The sequence below is a fragment of the Acartia tonsa genome, chromosome 12 (assembly GCF_053477335.1).
Source record: "Acartia tonsa isolate MP-2025a chromosome 12, ASM5347733v1, whole genome shotgun sequence".
Classification (NCBI taxonomy): domain Eukaryota; kingdom Metazoa; phylum Arthropoda; class Copepoda; order Calanoida; family Acartiidae; genus Acartia; species Acartia tonsa.
Genome location: NC_137271.1, coordinates 39,635,599 through 39,661,396, shown reverse-complemented (window position 1 = coordinate 39,661,396; position 25,798 = coordinate 39,635,599). Strand labels below are relative to the sequence as shown.

Below are 25,798 nucleotides of genomic sequence, written 5' to 3'. Positions count from 1 at the left end.
CATACTGAGAATGATGCAATCCTAAAACTGAGAACCGGTTTTTTTCGGCATTTTCTGGAACCGGGCGTTAAAAGCCGGTTCGTCACTAATGGGTTAATGTGCATTTCGTCGTATTTTCACAGTAGCTTTTCACCTATTTATAGCTCCTGCGGGGCCAATTGCCTAACCCTGCGGGGAAATCACCTGACCTAACCTAACCTAGAATAACCTATTTAAAGCTACTATGAAAATACGACGAAATGCCCCTTAAGAGGCGTTGCCACAAAAGAGACTATACCCCAAAGTTTTCCATATTTCTAAGAGATTTTTATATCTGTAGATGAAAAGACAAGTAATTTTTTTTATTTTTTACATAGTTCTTTATATCTTTGATTTTTATGGTACAATAAATTTTTTTGTGGATCATAATATTAAAAAGAATAAAATTTCCCGCTGTTTCGAGCATCCAGTATGTAATTTACTTTGACTGTCATCACACAACATACAGGAAAAAGGATTTGTGACTTTTTCTACCTAAAATATATATTTATTTCAACAGATGCTCTTTAAATCTACTTGTCTGTATTCTTATTAATGATTTTTTGTGCTTTGCTTCTTAAAGATGTTGTCATGCTTGTTGTCATTGCAGGGTGGGGAGAAGGGATGGGGGAGAAGAGATGGGGGGGGAAGAGATGGGGTATATAAATGGGAAATAGGGATGGGTGAAGGTATGGGGAAGAAGGGATAAGGACTAGAATGCCCGTAATCAAATAATCCCACCCCTAAAACGCCCTTATTTAAAATTAGTATATATAATCAAAATGCCCCCCGCTAAAGCAAAGTGCCCCCCCGGGGCACTTTGATTTAGGGGGGGCCAAAATTTTACAAAATCTTCAAAATGCCCCCCCCCTAGACAAAGTGCTTCGCACGCCACTGCTCACATTGACCGTTTGTTTATTCTTATTTTTTGTGCTTCGCTACTTATGGATGTAGGCTTCCTTGTTTAAAAATATACAGTTCTTAATTGTTTTTTTTTGGAAAATTATTTTTCTATCCGTGGGCAACTATCTGTGATATATCAAAGTAAATATGTATTCTACTTTATTTTTATGAAAGTTTTGAACTAGATTATTTCATAAAAAAAATCCTCCAACAAAAATTTGAAAAATCCACGAATTTAAATCTAAATTATGATTTATATCAAGAGAATGGCGGAGGTAAGATTCTTTAAATCACTAATAATTGTTTTTTTTTCAGCACATGGCTTCGAAACCGATTAATATCCGCTGTATTAAAACCGGTTCTACACGAATATTAAAACAAAACTGGTATAATGTTATCATTTTTCAGTTCAAAATCGGCCGCGACAAACTGTATCAGTGTATATCATACAATGTGATAAATAACTATTTATTAATTAAAAGCGAAGCTTTTCTATAATTAGGGTAGGTCCGTCCGAACGTAACGGATAGATCTTTTCGTTAATTTAGGCATGTTAGAATTGTCCTATCGATTTCAAACTTTGCATGATGATTCCTATAACTGTTAGGTACGACTTATAAAGCGAAGCAACTCTATAATCGTTACCAGAAAGTCCGTACGTTCATTTTAAACATGTTGCTTTTTAACTTTATTAACAACTAATTTTTATGTGATCTAATCATCCGATTGATCTGATTTTTGATATGTTGATTCCTGGGACAACAAAGTAAAATGTTATAAGCGAAGCAACTCTATAATCAAGTCCTAAAAATGTAAGTATGTCCATAAACTTCATTCTGTATCAAGCAGTTTTTCAACAAATTTTGTGTCGACTCTTATACATTTATATTCTGATTATTCAATTCTGACACTATACAAGTGTTAATGTCCGTTTGTACTATCGTTTCAGAGCTTCGCTTTTATGGATGTTGTAATCCTTGTTTAATTCTTCTATTAGGCAAATAGAATTAAATAGGCTAAAAGGATAAATGTGTTTGTATTTTTTGTCTAAAAGTTGGGGGGATTTGTGGCAGCATATGAATTCTCTATATTGATATAGGTTAGGTGAAGGTTGGTAATTAAGTAGGTTTGTAATATTTTTAGTTGAAATGCTACTCTGCAAATAACTGATGCCGTCTATATGTTGGTCCACTATTCTCTTTTTCTTCCTTAAAAATAATGTTATAAATCTTATTTAATGTTATTAATTTTTAAAAACTTATCTGATAAGTGAAGAATTATTGGACATATCTATCTACTAGAGTTGGCTCAATATTACTATATCGCTATTGGCTAGTTTTCTATAAGTACATATCTATTTATCTATTTCTCAATAAATAAATTTTCCTTCCCCGCCATTACTATCTAAAATAAAGAAGTAAATATCTATTAATTTTTTAAAAAGATTTTTTCAATTATATTTTTTTCACATTACCATCACCAAAGGGTTAATTTGATTAAAATTTTAGTTTTAATATTTTAACACTAAGGAAGTGTCGCCACAATCGAATTCTTTTAAAATACAGTTTTCTTAGTTTTACTCTATTATGAATGTATATTTTTTATTTATGAAATAAGGATTAAATACGTCAATGTAATTCAAATATCTACATGAAGTGAAAAACTTAATTCATTCCATAAACAAATAGAATAAAGGTCTTATCGCTTTGGTCAATGAGAGTTTAATGAGGATTATTGGAGCACTATGAGTTTTAAACACTTAACCATTGGAAGACTCGAGCTCATTTATAGACGTTTATTTCCTATATAGATCTGTCATGGATCTTGATGCAATAAAGTAGGCTGTTTTGTAAATGTTAAAAATTGGAAGATTTCATAAAATAAAAGTAATCGCAAATATACTTAGTAAATAATACAAAGTAGAACGATGTCTGTCTGTCCGTCTGTCTGTCCGTCTGTCTGTCTGTCCCTTAAGATCTCGGTAACCACTGAACCGATCGAATTCTACTCTTCAGGGTATATACCTATTGGTCCTGTGGTGGTTTTAAGTTATTTTCTTGGGGGGTGGGACACCCCTAACCCCCCAAAAACAAAAAAAATCCCCCCCCATTTTTTTTTTTTTTTTTTTTTTTGCTGAAGATTTCCTTGGTTCTTTAACGAATTTCGCCTTAATTTTTTTATCACCTCTTGGGGCAAAGCCCCTAGAGGCTAGGGGCGAAGCCGCTAGTAATCTATAATACAAAGTAGCTTGATGTCTGTCCGCCTGTCTGTCTGTCCCTTAAGATCTCGGTAACCACTGAAACCGATCGGATTCTACTCTTCAGGGTATATACCTATTGGTCCTGTGGTGGTTTTAAGCTATTTTCTTGGGGGGTGGGACACCCCCAACCCCCCAAAAACAAAAAAAATCCCCCCCATTTTTTTTTTTTTTTTTTTTGTAAGAAATATCCTTGGTCCTTTGTAGAAGATTCCCTTTGTGGAAGATTTCTGTTGTAGAAGATTTCCTTTGTAGAAGATTTCCTTTGTAGAAGATTTCCTTGGCCCTTACAAATTTCACCTTACACTTTTTTTACCATCTCTTGGGGCAAAGCCCCTAGAGGCTAGGGGCGAAGCCGCTAGTTGGAATATAAAGGAAAGGAAAAACAAACAAAATAAGAAATACGCATTTTTAATGTTTTTAAGTTAGGTTAAATTATGCAATGGTTATAGGAGCCCCGCTAGGATATGGACCCCACATGGGAAATTTGATGAGAAGGGGAGGGGGCTTTATAGGTACTAACAATTTTGTGCTTTTATGAGATTTCGTTTTCAGATACAGCGTTACCGTGAGTTTATTCAAGATAATTTTGAGGATTGCACTGATGTTATTCTTTACACGAGTGATGGGAAGAGATTTGGAAGCAACAGATTTTTGCTGGCTTACAACTCAATTTTCTTCCAAATATATTTGAAGAATTGTCTTCATAATACAAATTTAAGTGGAATTAATGAAATCCCACTCAGCCAAGTAGACAGCAAAGGTATTCTTTATTTATAAAATATATCGTAATTAATTCTTTTATTAAATAATAGGAAAAGGGCTTATTTTGCAATAAGTAATAATAGCGGCTACGCCCCTAAAGGCCTTTAGGAGCACTTGAGGAGAAGGGAGTTGAATTTGATAACCAATTTTTTTTTATTTTAGATTTAAAAAGAAAAAATTTTGGGGGGGGTGACCTCCCTCACTTTTATTTTTTTGTTAAAAAAAATTGGGGTTCGATTTCTTTTGGAAGGGTTGTGGTACCCTCCCTCAAAATAGTTATAAACCTTCACAGGACCTATGAGAAGCTACCCTTTAAAGGAAAACCTGATCGGTTCAGCTGTTAGCAAGATCCTTCGGTACAAACACACAGACAAACAGACATTCTGTTACTTTATTATAAGGATTTTACACACAGACCAAGAAAAAGATATTAACGTAAACAAAATTAATCGAACAATTTATAGTTTACGCCCCTAGAGGCTTTTTGTGGCCCTAGGAGAGGGAAAAGGGGGTTGGGTAAGTCGAACAACCCCCCTTTCTATTTTAGTTTAAAAAGAAAAAAGTAAAACAAATTTTTAAATGGGGCATTTTTCTCTTTGGGCGATTTATTTTAAGAGAGTGGTGGTACCCTCCACCAAGATAGTTGTAAACCTTCCTAGGACCTATGAGAAGCTACCTTGTGAAGGAGAATCATATCGGTTAAGCGGTTAGCGAGATCCTTCGGTACAGACACACACAGATCCTGTATCTTTATTATAAGGATACATTATCAAAATCAAATAATTTTAAAATTTTCTAGTTGTTGAGGTTATCTTGAATTATGTTCATACTGAAGCTAGTGACTCTCTGAAGCTAAAGAATAATACTGTTGAAAATATTTTGTTGGCTGCTGACTATCTAGGGTAAGACATTTCAAAGGGGGGAGGGGGGGGGGGCGAAAGTGACACTTTTTGAAACCAAAACTAAAAGTCAAAGGAACTCAATTAAAAAAAGAGTTACAGGTCTGACATTTTGCATGGCAGTTACTTTATAGGGGTAAAATATGGAACTGTGAAGAAACGGCGTTGCAACCGCCAAAAACCGTTGAGAAAAGGCAAAAAAAAATTCGGCGGGAAACGGCGATTTTCGGCGGTTGCGTCGCCGTTTCTTCACAGTTCCATATTTTGCCCCTATAAAGCAACTGACATGCAAAATCTCGGACCTGTAACTCTTTTTTTAGTTGAGTTCCTTTGTTGACTTTTAGTTTTGGTTTCAAAAAGTGTCACTTTCGCCCCCCCCCCTTTTTAACATTGTTCTTCCCATTCTTTGGAACATGATTTGAAACAGTGAAATTGCCTTCATTTGGACATTTGTAACTCACAAGGTGAGGTTGGAGTTTCTGAAAAATTTTATTTTAAAATAAGTTTTATAAACAGAGTTTTATTATTTATATATTCATCAAATGCATTGTTAATATCATGAAAATTTTGTATTCATAATATTCTTTTTCTAGAGTATTTAATTTTTTACAAATTTTGACACTTAATCGCATGGTAGGTTATTATTAAAAGAATTTGAAATTTTACAACATCTCAGTCGCACAAATCTTCCCATTTTTTAACCATCATCTAGAACAAGAATAGTTATTTATCGCACCGTATAAATATAGACAGCTATACGCGGATATTAAGGTGAAAAATTATAAGATTAAAACCAGTTTTATTGGCCCCGAGGGGCTGAAGAGACGGACTAACAAAACTGATATAATTTTTTATTTTAATACTTGTTGAAAATTGTCTGTAATACAATGGTATACAAGAAAGTCCAAACAAATGTTCAATCACTATTTCAAACTGATTCACGGAGGATGTTTTTTACAAATAGGTAAAATTTTTATGATAAATTTAAATAAATTAATAAATTTCAATATTTTAGTTTGAGCTCAATAGTTGGAATCTGTGAGGATTATTTAATAAACAGATTAGAAGCTGAAAATGCTGTTGGCATGTACAGGTAAATTATTACTTATTCCAGTATGGCTTTGAAACCGAATAATATCCTCTGGATTCGGACCGGTTCTCAGCCATGCTGAAAAATCATGTTTAGCCTCGAATTACAGACAGCTTTCTACGAATATTAAAATAAAATCATAAAATGAATACCAGTTTTGTTAACCATGACCCTAGGTTCCTCGGGGCTAGCAAAACTAGTTAAAAATCTATATTTTTAAATTAAATATTCACAAAAAACTGACTATAATACGATGCGATAGATAACTATTTTTCGTACAATTTCTAGAAAAATTGCTGCCACCACATAAATAAGACAAAAACTCAACTCACCCGGTCATTATAAAAAGCTTGTTCTGAAAGCAGCAACGTATTTGAGATCTCCATAATTATACATCCAATAGTCAAATTAGAGAAATAAGCGCCATCCTGATATGTAGGTATTGTGTGCTTCTTATTTGCAGATAGGCTTTGTGAGTCTTTGCAAAGGTTTCGTGACTTATTATTTAATTATCCATTTAATGTTTGTTAGACTTTCACGAGGCCTTTGATAGTCAGTTGATGGTTCTTCTTGGTTATCTAAAACAAGAGAGAGTTACTGATTAGCGCATAATTAGTTAAAATGTAATCTTTAAAAATTTTGGATCTCGTGGAAAAAACTTGAAATTCATATCTCCAGAATTATTATCAAATTTAATTTTCCCGTTCTTGTCGATAGTTCGACTTTTGAATCTGATTAGCTACTAACAAACATAACCACACTATATTTTGATATCTAGATTATAAATACCAGGGCTCGGCAGCCGCGCATAAGCCTCAAACATAAACCCGCCTGTGTTAAAAAAATAAAATTCTGTAAAGATGCATTGTCTGTATAGGAACAGGTTTATACATCCGAATTTAAGTTATAATATAATGATTTAGCTTTGCTCACACTAGACTTTTCTGTTTAGATTTTCTCGAGATCTTAATCTGCAGAAACTTGGCCCTGCTGCTCAAGATTTTTTTTTTACACATTTCAGGTATTAGTAGTGTTATTGTTTTTAAGGGTTGTTTATCATAGTAGCAAAGGTTTTCTAAATTAGATCTGATCATTAGGTCTGCTAGGCATGAAGATAACATTATAACGAAGAATTTAAAAGTTCTTCGGAAACAAAAAATTTTTATCATCATGATATTTTTAGTAGTTATCTGTATCTTTTTTTAACTGGTGTTATTTTTGGGAAGGCGAGCACAAGGAGAGGTTGGGTACTAGTACACCATTACCGAAGGTCAAAATGCAAATAATCCTGGGTCCGTAGATGTACATGTCCCGTCTACAAGGGGAAGGGAGGGTTCCTGTTAGTCAACAAACACCCAAAGAACAGAAAAAGTTTTACATTTCATCTGACAAATATTATTTTTAGAATTAATGGCCATTTTACCAACTTACCCAAAATTATGTACAAGGCCTTGATTATTAGTTTTTATAATTAATATTTCTTTAGGCAAATATGCTCTGAAGAAGAAATATTGGAGGTTCCACAGGATTTACTTATCCAAATTCTCTCTGCCGATGGGCTACAGGTTCATAACGTTTATTTGATGGATTATATTTAGAGGCCTCTAGGGGCACTTGAGGAGGGGGGAGTCGAATTTGATACCCCAATTTCTTATTTTATATTTTAAAGGAAAAAGTTTATTTAAAAATTTAGGGGGGGGGGAGATTTTTCATTTTTTGGGGGGTTGGGGGTGTCATTTAATATGTATAATGAATGTATGTAGAATATACTTGGATATAAAAAACATTGAACTGATTTATTGGCCAGTACGTTCATCCAGTAGGAGGGTAAGCCCACCGCTTGTATTTCTTTATTAGAGAACATGAAATCTGGTATAAGATCCAAGTAATAATATATCCATTTATGTATGTTTTTTTTTATATAAAATTTTAAACATATTATTTTGGTTTTTATTTTTACAGTAGTTTTTCTCATATTTCTAGCCCCTGTAGGGGGGGGGGGGCTTTAACCCTGCAGGGCCTATTTCCTAACCCTGTGAGGCACTCATTAACATTTAAATAACCTGACCTAAAATAATCTTTCAAAAGCTACTGTAAAAAAAACCGTCGAATCCCGCTACTTCGTTTTCTTTCCATGAGCCTACTTAATTTTGAAGGTTGATGAGGTTAATGTATGGAACCTGGTTTTATCCTGGTGTGATTATAACAAGTGTGGTTCCAGCATTCCTCTACTTTCTACTGTTAGATTTGGTATTATTCAGACACAAACTTTCCGTAGACAGATAGCTCTGCATCCTTTTCTCAAGGGAACAGGTAAAAAAATTTAAGATAAACTTTGCATGTAGATTCCTAAAACCGTTAGTAGGTATTATTTAGTAAGTGCAGCAGCTCTATAAACGTTATCGGAAAGTCAGTACGTCCACTTAAAACATGCTGATTTTTATATTTTTTGACAACAACTTATCATATGTTATGATTATCCTATTCATCTGATTTCTGGAATAATGATTCCTGAGGCAACAAAGTTATGTAGAATTTTGTTAACACTTGCATATTAACAGAGAAAATGGAGATGGTTGGGGCACACTCTAAGGAAAGGGCATGACTTAACCAATGAAGCCTTGACTTGGAACCCCTTCACGGGAAAGAGAAAACCAGGTAGACCAAAAACAACCTGGAGGAGGGAATTCCTGGATGAACTGAAAGAGAAGAATCTATCATCTTTCAATGATGCCGCTACTAAGGCCCAATTCAAAGAAAAATGGAGAACCATTGTGCTTGGCATATGTTCTGAAAAGAAGAGATAAATGGCGATGATGATAATGACTTGCATGTTAATGTTCTACTTATTAGTCCTGACACTCTACAAGAGTCATTGTTTGTTTGTCCTTCCATCTAGTTTTAGAAATTCGCTTTTATGGATGTTGTCTTTCTTATTAAATATATATATTTTGCTAGAATGATTTGGATTATTGCTTGGAAATTTTAGAATATTCTTTGATTTCAGACATAAAAGAAGTTATTGATAGATTTCAAGATTTCCTACCAAATCTTGTACAGCTCGAGGTATAACTACATTTTACAGTTTCATTTTTTAAAAGCGAAGCTTTTCTATAATTAGGGTCGGTCCGTCCGTACGTTCGTCCGTCCGTCCGTACTTCCGTACGTCCGTAACGGATAGCTTTTTTCGTTAATTTAGACATGTTAGAATTGTCCTATCGATTTCAAATTTTGCATGGTGATTCCTTTAGTAGTTAGGTACGATTTAGAAAGCGTAGCAACTCTATAATCATTACCAAAATGTCCGTACGTCCATTTTAAACATGTTGATTTTTAAAAAAAAATTTAATTAGTTTTTTTCGTTAATTTAGGCATGTTAGAATTGTCCTATCGATTTCAAATTTTGCATGGTGATTCCTTTAGTAGTTAGGTACGATTTAGAAAGCGTAGCAACTCTATAATCATTACCAAAATGTCCGTACGTCCATTTTAAATATGTTGATTTTTTTACTTTTTTAAATAGTTTTTTTCGTTAATTTAGGCATGTTAGAATTGTCCTATCGATTTCAAATTTTGCATGGTGATTCCTTTAGTAGTTAGGTACGAGTTAGAAAGCGTAGCAACTCTATAATCATTACCAGAATGTCCGTACGTCCATTTTAAACATGTTGATTTTTTTACATTTATAACAACAAATTTGTATGTGACCTAATTATCCGATTGGTCTGATTTTTGGTATACTGATTCCTGAGACAACAAAGTACAATATTATAAGCGAAGCAAATCTATAATCAAGTCCTAAAAATATAAGTATGTCCATAATCATTATCCTGTATCAAGCAGTTTTTCAACAAATTTACTTACAATTTTGCTTTGACTCTTATACATTCGCATTCTGATTATTCAGTTCTGACATTATACAAGTGTTAATTTCCGTTTGTCTTACCGTTTCAGAGCTTCGCTTTTATGGATGTTGTCATCCTTGTTTACAAGTTTATTCTTTATGCCTAAAATACCATGTTTTTTCCTATTTTTTCTTTTATCTAAAGTTTTCTACGTCTTGTAATAAGCTATTCGGATAATGGAAGAAAAAAAAGTAGCTGGATTCGTCTTTTTTTCACAGTAGCATTTCTCCTATTTCTAGTAGCAGTGGGGTAATCATTAACATTTACCTAATTTAAAATATAACATATCTAAAGCTACTGTGAAAATACTCACGTTTTCTGTCCATGATCCAGCTACATATTCTTTTAAAAGTATAATGAATTGCATCATAAAATATTGTACTTGTAAATAATCTAAAATTTTAATTTTTAGGAGAGTGTTAGAACTCCTTCATATGCGCAGCCCAGAGATGCCAGGAATGTAGTCCTAGCTTTTGGTGGATGGGGAGTAGGTAAATTAATTAGCCTAACATAAGAAAACATTTATTCAGTGACAGATTACACCCTGTCTTGAGAAGCAGTAACTATAATACAAAGTAGTACAATGTCTGTCTGTCCGTCTGTCTGTCTGTCTGAAGCTTAAGATCTCAGTATCCATTGAAACGATTGGGCTCTACTCTTCAGGGAATATACCTACTGGTCCTGGGATGGTTTTAAGCTAATTTCTTTAGGGGTTTGACACCGCCACCCCACCCCCTAAAAAAATGAAAAATACTCCCCCTCCAAAAAAAAAAATTTGTAAACTAAAATCAAAAAAAGGGAAGTTCGAATACCCCCCCCCCCCCACCATAAAAAAAATTCCCCCCTCCCAATTTTTTTTACTTTTTCTTTTAAAATCTACATAACACAAAAATAGGTTGATTATGTAATAGGAGCGAAGCATGCTCTAGGAAGCGACAGTCTGTCGGACTATCACAATTAAACCTCTTGGGGCGAAGTCGCTGGTATTATTAAATTGTATGACTATTGAATTATAACAAGTAAATGTTAAGAGGTCAGGGTGATTAAGCTTCCCAAAGATTAGGTTTATGCATAGGGATAGTGCACCACTAGAAACTATTTTTCTTTCAGTTTATTGTTATGATTTATAACTCCGTAAGAGTGTGGTTATCTGTAACTTCAAGTTATCATTTAAGAAACCTTCATGTTGGAACCAAATTAAGTAATTCTGCTCAATATGAATTTTGTTATAGTGCTTGTGTTTGTATTGATTATTTTCATTGAGTTTGGTCTGCTTTCAGATGAATTTTAGCGTTATTATGTGCGCTGGTCCCCAACGTCTTTAAAATTAGCCAGAAAAAGAAAAGTTGCGTTAGTTCCAGAACCCAAAGTCAAAGATAATTTTTAATTTTAGATTCATTGTCCCATCCCTTTAGTTACTAAAACTAACTGAAAGAATAATTTCTATGTTTAGGCACATTAATAGACAACATCTCAGTGTATAATCCAAAATTTGATGTTTGGATGGAAATGGATGTCAAGCTTCAATCTCCCAGAGCCTATATGGGAGCTGTTTACCATCAGGTTAGATAGATAGATTGTCAGATGAATATATAGATATTTAGTAGATAGTTAGATGGATAGATAGATATATTGATAGAAATTGATGTAAAGCTTCAATCTCCCAGAGCCTATATGGGCGCTGTTTATCATCAGGTTAGATAGATATTATACAGTTTTGTTAGCTGTGATGGGGCGATAGGTCTGGAATAGCAAACTGGTTTTAACTTTGTGATTTGTATTTTATTATTTGTGGAAAATTGTCTGTAATACGGTGCCATACATTATTTTTCAATATGGAGGAGAACCGGTTCTAATCCAGCGGATATTAATCGGTTTCGAAGCATATACTGAAATAATTATTAGGTAATTTTAGAATATCATATCTATTTATAAAAATTAAACATTATTAATTCTTATCAGAAAAGTGTTTACCTTGTTGGTGGTCATGGATCATTTGGCCACGCTCCCTCCACCCAGCTCCTCAAATTTGACCTCTCCAGTCTGACCTTCAGTGAGCTCAGCAATATGAGGTTTACTAGAAATTATCTGTCTGCGGCTTATCTGGATGGAAGCTTGTATGCTGTTGGTGGCACTTTTCAGGTATTATCAGCTTTTGAGTAGCACAGCTGCTCTACAATTCCAAACGTCTGTCCGTCCGTAACACATGAAGTGGGGGGGAACATAATTTTCTCGGTTTCTATTTAAGATAGAAGGCTGGAACTTGTTGTCATCATTTCCATTGTAATGGAGCATAACATAATTAACTATTAAACATCCATGGCGGTCGGACTGCTTTTAAGGAGGATTTTGGCTATTATTATATCTTTCACATTTCACCCACCCCTTAATACCATTTTTGTTTTTGGTTAAATTTTCAAAAATTTTTAGATTATAGTATCAAAGTTATATTTTCCCTTGTTCTTATCATTAACTATATAATTTACTTTGACTGCAAAACTGAATAAAAAGATGTGAAAGGTTTTGAGAATTTTTACCCAATAAATATATTTTTGACTTTAACAAATTATCTTTAAATCTCTTTGTCCGAATTCTTAACCATGATTTTTTTGCGCTTCGCTACTTATGGATGTTTGAATCCTTTTTTAAAAGATAGGCGTGGCGCTTATCATCTTAACCATAACATTAGCATAACTTTGGCCAATGCCATGAAAAAGATAAGTAAATGAATTCATATAACTAATTTTCAACAATATATGACCTTAATAATGAAATTTACCTAGAATGTAGAGAAGAGCAGCTGTGAGCGCTATGATTTCCACGCAAACCAATGGTTCGAATCCCCCGCCATGACAGTTGAAAGATCTGACCATGCTCTAGTGGTGTATGGTGGTACTATGTATGCTATTGGTGGTATGGGCAGGTTTCAAACTCATGATTCTATTGAAGAATTCAATACGGAGGTAACCATCTTTAGATTCACAAATAGATTATGTAACACATCAACAAATGTGGAATTTTTTTTATTGCAAAAATTGAAAAATATAGATATCCAGAAAAATAGACGAAATTATTGATATTATTTTCAGGGAGTAAGGGAGGGGACAATGGGCAATTAATTCAATTTAAGAGTTTTTAAAGAAAGGCCATGAAATCCAGATTAATCCAGAAAATTTGGAGGAAATTGTAAAGGGTGTATTAATAAGATTTAGAAAATTATAAAATAAGAAAAAAGTTCCAAGAAAAAATTCAATAATTTAAAAATCAGATTACCAGTATATCAGACTGACGTAACCATTCTGTAATTAATTACTAGAAAAATCTCCCTGAAACTAGTTCAACCAATATTTCTAGATTTTAAATGCCACTATACACAAGAATTAAATTTAGGTTGTTAGATTAGGGTTCTTAGATTGCTTATTACACAAATATCACAATAAAGTTTTTATCTATGAAATGATAGGTTTTTTTTGAGAATTTTTTTTTAACCCAACCATGTCATAACAAATTCTTCCGTCTGCTATATTCAAAACTAACACAGCTAGTAGCGGCATTTCATGCGCTAGTACCCAAAGTCAGTCAGAAACTGCAAAATTCTTTCACATTCCCTTTAAGCCAGTACCCAAAGTCTGAGACTCCTAAAAATTGAATATTCGATCAATTCAATTGTCCCCTCCCTTACTCCCTTTATTATTTTATTATATTCTTGATATGTGACAAAGTATTGGTGTTATAGTTTCGATATTTTGTATTTTCAGTATGGCTTTAAGACCGATTAATATCTGCTGGATTAGAACCGGTTCTCAGCCCTATTGAAAAATCGTGTACCGCATCGTATTACAGACAATTTTATACGAATGTTAGAAAAAAAATCATAAATTAAAACTAGTGGCCTGTGCCACCTCGGGGCTATCAAAACTGGTTTAAATCTTATGATTTTTATTTTTGTAACCGCGGAAAGATGTCTATAATACCTACTATTTTTAATTTTAGACCAATCATTGGAAGAAACTACGAAATAGGATGAGAAGCCAGAGGTCAGCTTGTAAAGCTGTTGCTCTTGCAGGAAATTACAATAGACAAATTTTGTTCTTAATAATAATCTACTTACATAATATATTAGTTACAGGGATCTAAAGGGATAAGACAATGGCCGATAAATTGATGCACGTCCCAAATGATGTTACACAAAATTACCCCTTCTGTAGATTTTAATGAGTGGTTGAAACGACTTGACATTCAACTTAACGAACCAACCAACCAAAAGTTGTTAAGCCAACGAATGAAAGTTTATTATAAAACTTTGGGAACTTGCAAGAACACAGTATTTTATAGACCTTAAAAAAATGATTTCATAATTAAAAGCACACAAATATTCTGAAAAAAGTCTTAACTCTTCAATTCTTTTATTATAATTTTAGTTAAAATAATTTTTTTTTCAACAGTATTTATTATAAATGTTGTTTATTGTCAATCAATAATAAGGAAAAATCTATGTCGTTGGAGGATGGTGTAGTGGCAGGTAAATTAGTTTTTTTTCCAGTATGGCTTCGAAACAGATTAATATTCGCTGGATAATAACATTAATAACAGTTTTGTAAGCCTCTTTCCTTCAGCCCCTCCAGCTTAAAAAAAATGGTTCTAATCTTATAATTTTATATTTTGATATAATCCGCGGAAAGATGTGTATAATAAAATGCGATAAATAACTAGTCTTATTTGTTAGTGTAACATGATAAATATTTTTCTATAAATAATTAACATGATGGCAGCTTGGTATTTATTTATAAAACGGGTGTTGCTGCAAATATTTTTGGCAGTAGTTTAATTTTTGTCACCCAGTTACAATCAGTAACTTCATGTAGCTGCGGGTCTAGAATTGCATTATTCATATAAAAGTCCAAGAAATCTAAATGAAAAGTCCTACTTGGTTTATTTAAAGACTGATAAGTTGTTAAATCTTTTCTATATTTAGAAGGTTGAATTCATGCGAAGTCTTTGATATTCGGTATGGAACATGGACAAGCATGGCTCCACTAAACATCGCAAGGTATTTGAGAAACAAAGCATGTTTTATAAAGATAAGGCTCTCTGACTCTATGTATGTTAATTGAGCTTTTAAAATCTTTACTTGGCTTGAAATAATATCTTTATTTTAGATGTTATGCCCATGTTTGAGTCTAGCATATCACGTAGCACTAGGAGGTCAGGGGTTCGAATCTTAGCCAAACTCTAATAAAAACTTTAGTAATAATATTTATAAGTACCATTTTATCTTAGGTTCGATTGAAAACAAAAACACATTTACTTTTTGCCAAAAACACAGTGACTGTATATTTGCTAGTGGTAGAAGTGGCAGCACTCCGACTGAAGTAGGAAGAATAGATTATATGTTTTGGGCCAAAGCAGACTTTATAACTTATTAGCATACACTGTTAGGACCAGGGATAAGGGATGGGAAACGTAGGAAAATATTATTTCAGGCCTATTTCAAGCCTAGGCCTATTTCTAGCCTAATAAACCAGTTTTGGGATAGCGCAGTGGTTCGTATAAAATGCTAATGAAAAAGCTGTGTGTGTGTGTGTGTAGATAAAGTATAGAATCAAATTCAGGTAGCTAGTTTAAAGTAAAAAACATAGCTTTTTATAAACCTATATAATAATGGCTTTTGTTAAAATGAAGTTTTTTCTCTCCCAAAATTTTTTATCTTTTACTTTGGTAATTTGAACTGTCAGAAAGCTATCGTTGGGTTTCCCTCAGACAGATTTTAGTTTGTATTATTTGCATTTTTATTAATGAGTAAAAATTTTATTTGAAAATTTCATTGCTAATTAAAATTCAAAATAAATAAATAAATATGCACTTGGGTAACATTCTATCAAGTTCTTTGGATACTATACTGGATATAATGTAATGATATATCTGTACTGTGTTGTATTGTACAAAAATTAGGGTGAAGGTGTTGTATCATTTCCGTACTAAATTTTTAAAATTCAAAATACAACATCTAATTTATAAACTACCAAATGAAAATTCGTAGCTACCTTCTTTCCAAAAAAATAATCCCGTTATTTTTGTTTTTTCTTTGTGGCCCTTTTTTAATGTTTAACTCTAAGCAGATTTAATAATTAAACTAATGTGATCTAACACCATTTATATTTATTTTTTCGTAGCAGACGAAATCATTATTTTTTCTATAATTGTCTGCTTCTAAAATTTCCGCCATCAACACTATTGGTTTAGAGCGGTAGCCAATATGAGCCGTCCGCCAGTAAGGTCATTAAATTAGGCAAATGGTAAAAGTTGCATGATCCCTTTCAAAACCAGGCCGAGACCTAATTTATGGCCAGGTTTCCTATCCCTTATCCCTGGTTAGGACTTACATATAAAGGTCGCACTAACAAAGAGTTGGTTCTTCAAATAAAGCTGGCTAAAGTTATTGTTTAAGATTTGTCTATTTATATATCCTTATACTAAAGTAACAGGATGTTTGTCTGTCTGTGAGTCTGTACCAAAAGGATCTCGCTAACCGCTGAACCGATCGGGTTCTCCTTAACAGGGTAGCTTCTCATAAGTCCCGGGAAGGTTTATAACTATTTTGGGGGAGGGTACCACCACCCTCCCAAGAGAAATGACAAAAAAATCGAAATTTTTTAAAATTTAGGGGAAACTTCAACGTCAAATAAGGTGGTATCGTACATAAAAAATTAACTATAACAAACAAAAACATTTAAAGTGCCACTAGAGGCCTCTAGGGGCGTAGCCGCTAGTTTTTATATAAAATGAATAGCAAAGCTTTGTAAACAGCGTATAGTGTCCAGTAAAAAATGACGCCCTACAACACAAATAAACAATGATAGGCCAGTATACAATATACATTGTAATTGACCAACGGTAAATTGTATGCTGGCCTATCATTAGTCATTTGTATTTTATGACGTCATTTTGTATTGGACACTATACGCTGTTTCAAAGGTTTGTTATTAGGAGTCACCATACAATGGAGTATGTGGATGAAAAACTTCTTGTTGTTGGAGGTTATGATGCTGATGGTGCTACCTCTCAGGTATACACAGATGAATGGATAGATAGACAGATAGATAGACATTTAGATGAATATATAGACAAAAAAAAACTTTGTACTTCATTTAAAATTGTGGAATAGTAGTCTGGCCGTTTACAATACAAGACAAGGGATAAGACAATGGTCCATAAAATGATGTTCATACATAATAAAGTTACATATAATTACCCCTCCTCTAGATTACAATTAGTGGTTGAAATGTTTGGACACTCAACTTTATTAACCAACCAACCAAATTCAATAATAGTCCCAAAGTTGTCGAGCCAACAAATAAGAAAACGTTATTATAAAACTTAAGAGATTTTTGTAATGAACAGTTCAATGTCCCCTTCCTCCCTGTAGTACAGGATTAGATATGAGACCTTATTGATTATCAGCAGGTAGAGCTGTATGACTTTGAATCCAAGCAGTGGACTCTGGCTGGAGGACTCCCCTCCAGGAGGTCAGGTATGGCAACAATCACTGTTCCTACCAAGGCATTTTCAACTGAATTTTACAGGTAATTATCTATGGTGTGCTGGCAGGTTTTATGCTATCTGACGGTCCCATTGCAAAAGCAATTTTATCTCCCAAAATCTTTATATGTAGTGATAGATGTGTGATGTGGCTTTGACATGTTATTGTTTTTCGGTCTGCAAATGTTTGGAAATATGAGATCGAGCTTTGTGCGTTCATTTTATAAAAATAATCAAAGATTGGCCGTCTGCCGGAACAAATGGTTTTAATATCGATGTTATAAAATATATGTCCTAAAAAAATAGTATTTTTTCTGCAAACATAGTTTTTTTTTGTTTTTAAAAGAATCTTACATAGATTAAGACATTCTCCATCTCTTATTATTTTCTTTAACCAATTTCTAGAATGATTGATAACAAAGTTGAGTATCTGGATTTAAAAAGAAGAAATCTTCAAGATCAACAACTCAGTGTTCAAAGACAGCAAGTTCTTAATCAAATTCAACAAATGCAGGTCTATAAATTACATTTATTACAGATAGCAAGTTTACAATAAATTTTAGCAAAACAGGCCATTACATATATGGTTTGTTTAAGAGCTCAACACAATAGATAACAACTGGATAAAAAGTTGCAATGAATTCTGTACGTTTTTAATTAAATTCATAATAAATAAATTATATAATTTGATTATTAGTTTGAAATAATATATAGCAAAGTTTAATTCAATTTTACAGACATCACACTTGCAAAGTTGCACAGTTTTATTATGTGATTTATGCAATGTTTGATCATTTGTATTTATCAGTTTACCTCAAATAATGCTGATCATATATTTAATATTAAGGAGTTTGGAAATAACGCAGAAGATGTTCCTGCTGAACATATTATTGTTGATGATATTGATATGCTTTTTGAGCAAGAAGATTTTGGTAAGATTTTAAAATTTGAACAGTAGTTTTATATAAACACATATAGGAAAAATTTATTTGGTAAGAAAAATCATTAGGATTGGGTATCTTTTCGAAGCTATTTGCTACAAAAGATCCATAATTTTTAGATGAACTGGATGAAGATGAATTCATGGAAGCAGGTGCTCAGGTTCAATTTTGGCATCCAGAACAGGTATAAATATTATTTATAGAATTATGTGCTTAGATTCATTTCTGGCTTCTAGAACAGGTATAAATAGAATTTATGGAAGCAGGCGATCAGGTTCAATTCTAGCACCTAGAACAGGTATAAATAGAATTCATAGAAGCAGGTGCTCAGGTTCAAATCTGGCATCCAAAACAGGTATAAATAGAATTTATGGAAGCAGGTGCTAGGGTTCAATTCTGGCACCCAGAACAGGTATAAATAGAATTTATGGAAGCTGGTGCTAGGGTTCAATTCTGGCATCCAGAACAGGTATATAGAATTTATGGAAGCTGGTGCTCAGGTTTAATTCTGGCATTCAGAAAAGGTATTAATGGTATTGATGGAAGCAGGTGCTCTGGTTCAGTTCTAGCATTCAGAAAAGGTATAAATGGTATTTATGGAAGCAGGTGCTCAGGTTCAATTCTGGCACCCAGAACAGGTTTAGATATAATTTATGAAAGCTGGTGCTAGGGTTCAATTCTGGCATTCAGAAAAGGTATAAATGGTATTTATGGAAGCAGGTGCTCAGGTTCAATTCTGGCAGCAAGAACAGGTATAAATAGAATTTATGGAAGCAGGTGCTCAGGTTTAATTCTGGTATCCAGAACAGGTATAAATAGTATTTATGGAAGTAGGTGCTCAGGTTCAATTCTGGCACCCAGAACAGGTTTAAAAGAATTTATGTAAACAGTACACTATTTGTGGTTTAAATGTGTATGCCTGCAAAGATATTTTTTTATGGCAGCAATAAGCTAAACTGACAACTAAATTAATTCGAAATTAATGAACCCCTTGTTTTCCTCTTACAGGACATACAAAAAAAAATTACCCATTCAAAATATTTTTTTTTGTAATGCAGAAATTGCAAAGCACTGCAAAGTTTTTAAAATCTGCAAAAAAAAAACCCTGAAATTTATTGAATCAGAACTATGTCTTCATGGTGCTCCCAGGAAAGGCCTTGAGTAGAATCAGAAACTTGTGTCTGTTTCAAAATATCTCGTTATAGATTTTTTTTTATTTTATATTTTTATATATAGATTTTTCAAGATTTACTCAGGCTAGGAACGAGATATTCTGAAACGGACAATTTGCAGTGCTCGAGAAGTAGCAATTTTTGCATCACAGAAAAAATATTTTGCATTGGTCATTTTTTTGCACAACCACATTTTGGCGGGGGGCAAAAATTTTATCAAAATTTTTCCAGGGCGGAACACTTTAATGGATATATTTATTATTCAGGAGGATATAGATTCTGATGAAGACTGGGATGATGTAGAGTAATTGTATACCATCATTGATATCATATACACCTATAGGTTATATCAAGAGATAGTATCAATAAGTTTTAAAATTAAGAATGACATTGACGATGTGTAAAACTCTCATAAGCAATCATTAAAAAATTTTTGTGATAATATTTTGTCGTATTTGTTGACTATATGTGATGAAATACAAATTATGTAATTGATATTTTTATTGTTTTTTAATTATGATATTTTCTAGTAGAAAGATTTTTTGTCTGTAGCTAAGGATCTCGCCAATCACTGGATAATTATGGGTCTCCTTTACAGTGAAGCTACTTATAGATCCAGGGAATGTTTTTAACTATTTTTGTTAAATGGTACCTCCAACATTCAAAGAGGAATCGCCCATAGAAAAAAATAATCCCCCTCTCAAAAAAAAGGAAGTAGTAGCTTTTGCAATAGTCCGTAAAGTTGTTAGTTAGATTCTAGTCAAATGCGCTTTTTCGGTTAATCTGTTTATAAATATGCGTTTATACTATGCGTTTTGTCAACCTTAAGAATAGTTAGACTTAATAAGCGCATTTGACTGGAAGCTTGCTCACAATTTTACGGACTATTGCGGAAGCTTCTATTCCCTTTTTTTTAAATTAAAATAAAAACTAAAATTAAAAATGGGGGTTAGAATTAAACCCCCACCTACCTTAAGTGCACAAAAAATCAGCCGTTAATTTAACACAAGGCAAGTAAATTACATTTTTATCTTGGGACAGACAGAGAAACTAAGTTATAGATTAACTTTGCTATTAAAAACATAATTTGCATGTTAAAATCTGTTAAAATATGTTCTGTTGGTCCATTAAATGAATTTTATAGATCACATGGGCGGAAATAATCATAGAAAAGCTTCGCTACTAAAAAATAATAGTGTAAACAAAGTTTTGTCTAAAATGCTCAAATGCATTGTTAACTTCAAGGTGTCAAAAAAGTAAAATACAAGACATTGAATAGTACTATACAAATACTGATAATTACACTATCGTTCTTTTAAGTCCATTTAAGTGGAATAGTTCAAGTTGTCTTACTGTTTGATTTTAGAGCTTCAATTTTATGGATGTTGTTATCCTTGTTAAAGGAGTTAATCCAGATTTAAAAAGAAACTTTATTTATGTTTTAATTTAAGTTTTTTTTTAAAATTAAGTTTGGTTTTTAGGTAATAAAACGCAACATAAAAGAAAAATTGCCATCATGAACAAAAATACTAAGATCTTTAATTTAACACCTTACTTTTTTAATTCTGTTGAGTAATTATTGAAAAAATCTATTTTGTTGAACCCCTTTCAACGTTGAATCAAAACTTTGAAATTTTGGAGCTTGTCACGAATGGGTTAAAAAAATCACAAACGGTAGGACACGTTCTTTGAAAATAAATATTAAAAACATTCAAAGTAATTTTTAACATTTGAAACAAAAAAGTTGTACTTTCCAAGTAATTATTTGTCTTAAAAATGTGTTACAACAAGGTTGACAACGTCCATAAAAGCGAAGCTCTGAAACAGTAGCACAAGCGAACATTAACACTTGTATAATCAGAATATAAATGTATAACAGTCGAAGCAAAATTGTAAGTAATTTGTTAAAAATTGCTTGGTACAGGATAATGTTTAAGGACATACTTATATTTTTAGGACTTGATTATAGGGTTGCTTCGCTTATAATATTGAATTTTGTTGTCCCAGGAATCATGGTATACAAAAAATCAGATCAATAGGATAATTAGATCTTAAAATGGACGTACGGACATTCTGGTAACGATTATAGAGTTGCTACGGTTTCTAAATTGTACCTACCTACTACAGGGATCACCATGCAAAATTTGATATCAATAGGACAATTGTAAAGTGCTTAAATTAACTAAAAAGGCTATCCGTCACGGACGGACGTACAGACGACTCTAATTATAAAAAAGCTTCGCTTAAAAAATCACCAAACCTACACTTCTAATAAATAAAAAGTTGTGAAAGATAATGCTTAAAAACGTGGTCTTTCTTTAGTTAAAACCAACACTGAGCTCGATCTTTAAATCGTTTATAGGTGATTTAAACCGGGGCAATTCATTTGGCGCACCATCAAATTATTAATATCAATCTTTAAATCGAATTTGCATGGGCGATTTGAATCGGGCAGTGGCGCGGGCCTGGCGCGGCAACGCCACTCACCGAGTGGCATTGCCGGTTTAAATCGGGGTGATTTATTTAATAAATAAATATTTTTTTTTAATTACTTTAATATTTTATTGCAAAACTATTGTGAAAACATTTTTATAGTTATTTTTAAAATAAATTATATATTAATGTTTTATATAAAATACCATGCTGACACGGAATTTTACATAAAATGCCTTACTGACACGGCTTATGTAATAAAGTTGTACTGGCGCGGATCGATATTTTATTGAGTGTCGCAAGCGATTTAACAACACCGCGCCGAAAATCTTTTAAATATCAATGTTTTATAGGCGCGCTGTGGCTAACCACCAGCGCACCTACAAATCACCTCTGAATCGCCCCGATTCAGCGCACCATAAAAACGATTTAAAGATCCAGCTCTGATAGATATTAATATTAATTTGGGCATATTAGAATTGTCCGATTGATTTTAAATTTGGCATGGTGATTTTTGTAATAATAAGGTACGATTTGGAAAGCGTAGCAACTCTATATTCGTAACTAGAATGTTCTGTAATAATGTGATAAATCATCAGCATTTAATAATTGAACTAAAGTCTTGAAAATCAAAGTTAATTTCCCAGTTATCATCAAACAAGGATGACAACATCCATAAAAGCGAAGCTCTGAAACGGTGTGGCAGACGAACATTAACTCTTGTAGATTGTCAGAACTGAATATACAAAATATGAATTAATAAGTTTTCACAAAATTATATTTAAATTTGTTGCAAAACTTCTTAATTATAGAAAAGCTTCGCTTTTAACAAAGTACCTCACTTCTGATTACAAAATTTTAAAACTGCAATAATGATCATCACCAAACCTCTTACTTTTATTATAGAATCTCAAATCCTTAAACATGGGTTAGAGCCAGGTAGGGGTGGGATAGATATACCACACTTTTCTGGGATCTTGCTGTGTCAAGTATCAACTGTTGGGAATATCAAAGGATGACTCCATGCAAAATTTGAGCCGGATCCGGCCAAAACCGGCCGTGAATTTTATAAAAAACCGTTTTTTTCCGGTTTTTAGGGGGTATCTGTAAATCGATTCAGCTGGAGCAAAACCGGTTAAAGGTACAAAAAATTTTACTTCACATGAAATTTAGCCAATGCAATTGCCTACAAAAATGTACTTCATCATCAACTTGATTGGATAACTCCTTCACCTCCTAAATGTCCATTAAAACCTCGGAAACGGCAAAAATCGGCAAAAATCACGCCTTCGGCGGCGAATAACGGCTAAACGGTCAGCCGGAGGCGAATGAAACATAAATATATAAATGTCCGCCTCAAAAATTTGTTCAATATCAAAGAGATGCTTGAAGTCTCTAAAACGACTCCTTCCCCTACTTAAAGGGGAAAACCTGAAAAAACGTGATTTTCAAAAGTATGCCCACTTCGTGGGTGTGGGGGGCACTGAACCCGTCACCCCAGGGTCACCAAATATAAAGTCTAGGCGGCCCAAAATGCTGAATTTTTACCAAGTGAAAGTCTTGTGTCATTATCTCTTATGAGAAAAAAGTTATTAATTAATTAAAATTTCAAATTGTGATTTTTTGATGGATTTCTTTGATGAAATGACAGGCCGGTCAATTTTTAGGCCATTTTTTGCGGTTTTTGGGCCGTCACGCCCAAACTGTTTGAGATAATCTCACGGGACCTTTTGCCCGACCTAAGTCTGGTTATTTGTGAGGTCTAAGAAAAAAAAATCCCGGATTGGATGAAGCACAACGTCTCTGCGCACCGTCAAAAATCGCTGGTCGGCTCATTTTGCCCCCTCAAACTCTCACCTCGTGCCATTTTTCTGTGTAAAGATTATAATTATAATCTTTTGTGTAAGTCTGATTTTTTTCCTAGACCTCACAAATAACCAGACTTAGGTTGGGCAAAAGGTCCCGTGAGATTATCTCAAACAGTTTTGTAAGCCACAAGGGGCCGTCGGCCCAGGCTTACAAAACTGGTATTAATTTTTATAATTTATATTTTAATATTGGTGGAAAATTGTCTGTAAGACGATGCTATACATTATATTTTAGTATGTCTGAGACCGGTTTTAATCCAGCGGATATAAATCGGTTTTGAAGCCATACTGGAAAAACTTTTCATTTGACTTTGATAAATCTAGCAAAGAATCACTAATTACAAATTACACTATTTCAAAATTAATCTTAAAAAGTTTTGAAACAAAAAAAAACTTAAAAGATATTCTATAATTGGCAAATAAGATTAACCTTGGAGATGACAAAAAGTTGAAATTTCAGCTTAACTTGTACTTTTTTGATAAGATTTAAAAAGACAACATAATAGGCCTTTTTTGAGCCGAGTATATATAAATAAATTTACTAGAGTTCATTGAACCCAGTATCTAAAAGACACACACACATACACACACGCAAGAGTGCTTTAAAACCATATACATTTGTATATATAATATTTACTAGAGTTCCTAGGATTGAACCCTGGAAAACTCCTGTAAAGGATTGTATTATAGGGGTGGAACAATACATACTTCTTCTAATCAGGAAGAGACATTTTATTGGTGGTTTCACACAAAGTGCCGGTTGAGCACTAATTATCCCCCATCCTCTTGTTTTTTAAGATAATATGAAAATAAGGAAAAAAGTAGAAATAGTTGATTTATTATTTCTAACCCTGTATGGCTACCCAACACCCTATATATACAACCTAACCTGACCTAAAATAAATAACAAGCAAACAAAAACTTGGTAAAGGGCAGGTTTTATGCTACAGGGAGGGTGGGTGAAATACTCCTTCCTCCCCCTTTGAAATATGTCCCAGTGAAATAATAATATATGTGGTAGGGTTTTACCTTAGGTTTACCTCACTTGGAGCAGATCTTAGAGTCTGGTATGAAGCAACTCTTATATGCTCTACAGGGAAGAACGACACTGGTCTTGAGATGGTTTCCAGCAATTTTATTTCCCACCAAAAAATATTACAAAAATAACATTCCTAAGTTCCTCATCTGAAGGGGTGTAACCTCTAGAGGCTAGGGGAGAATCCACCAGTTTATTAAATAAGAATATTAGTTGTCCATAGGTAGCAATATTTTCTCCAACAATTGATTTTTTAACCAAGGACCAAAGGGTTAGTTATTAAAGCAGTTAGATTCTAAATAAGGCCTAGGTTTATTTTGCATGGGTCAATAACCTCTAGCTTAGTAATATATTGTGCCACCCCTATCATATGAGATATGTTGGGTTTTTAGCTTGTAACATCACAGCAAATAAATGGAATATAGGCTAGAACTATTTTGTGGTGTTATGGTTTGAAATTTGTGTAGAAACCAGCCAAGAGTTCATTGCCCTCAAAAATTGTGTGTATCGTCGTAGTAAATCTACACACACGTAAATCTCTCTGTGTGTGTGTGAAGCGCGCACGCGAATTGTTCAGTTTCCTGATCTTACACACACTCAATTTTACGTGCTAGGTGCGTGTGTGTGTGTGTGTGAGTGTGTATGTGTGAGTAAGCGCGCTGTAACTCTCTTCAAACTCTCACTCATATGTTTACAAGGTCATTTTTCTTTTCTCTCCCTCACTCTCTCTCACTATCTTTCATTCTCTCTCTCTCTCTCTCTCTCTCTCTCTCTCTCTCTCTCTCTCTCTCTCTCTCTCTCTCTCTCTCTCTCTCTCTCTCTCTCTCTCTTTCATTCTTTCTTTCTGGTTTAGAAGTGGTTTCTCTTCCGTCACTTTTACTCTCTCTCATACATCTACTATTATGTTCAGCAATCAAGAGATAAGGAAATATAAAACATAAACATATTAATTGAATTCGATAATCCAAATAT

General features: G+C 33.3%; 1 protein-coding gene across 1 annotated transcript; it reads left to right on the top strand.

The window, feature by feature from the left end:
* Positions 1-1,187: 1,187 nt before the first annotated feature.
* On the top strand, positions 1,188-19,984 carry LOC145333333 (kelch-like protein 41a). Its single transcript, XM_080178454.1, has 21 exons — positions 1,188-1,196; positions 3,734-3,941; positions 4,743-4,845; positions 5,858-5,935; positions 6,885-6,953; positions 7,419-7,497; positions 8,089-8,245; positions 8,940-8,998; positions 10,250-10,328; positions 11,291-11,400; positions 11,800-11,979; positions 12,621-12,800; positions 13,831-13,907; positions 14,327-14,359; positions 14,813-14,887; positions 16,825-16,903; positions 17,302-17,420; positions 17,782-17,890; positions 18,224-18,308; positions 18,437-18,501; positions 19,756-19,984. Exons 1-21 carry the CDS (start codon positions 1,188-1,190, stop codon positions 19,795-19,797), a joined length of 1,995 nt encoding a protein of 664 aa, XP_080034580.1. The 3' UTR covers positions 19,798-19,984.
* The last annotated feature ends 5,814 nt before the right edge of the window (positions 19,985-25,798 follow it).

What these genes read in the sequence shown, in the direction of transcription:
- LOC145333333 (XM_080178454.1), top strand. An exon ending in TTGGCTGCTGACTATCTAGG is followed by an intron (nt 4,846 to 5,857) that starts GTAAGACATTTC and finishes TCAATATTTTAG; the next exon opens with TTTGAGCTCAATAGTTGGAA. An exon ending in GGAGGATGGTGTAGTGGCAG is followed by an intron (nt 14,360 to 14,812) that starts GTAAATTAGTTT and finishes TTCTATATTTAG; the next exon opens with AAGGTTGAATTCATGCGAAG.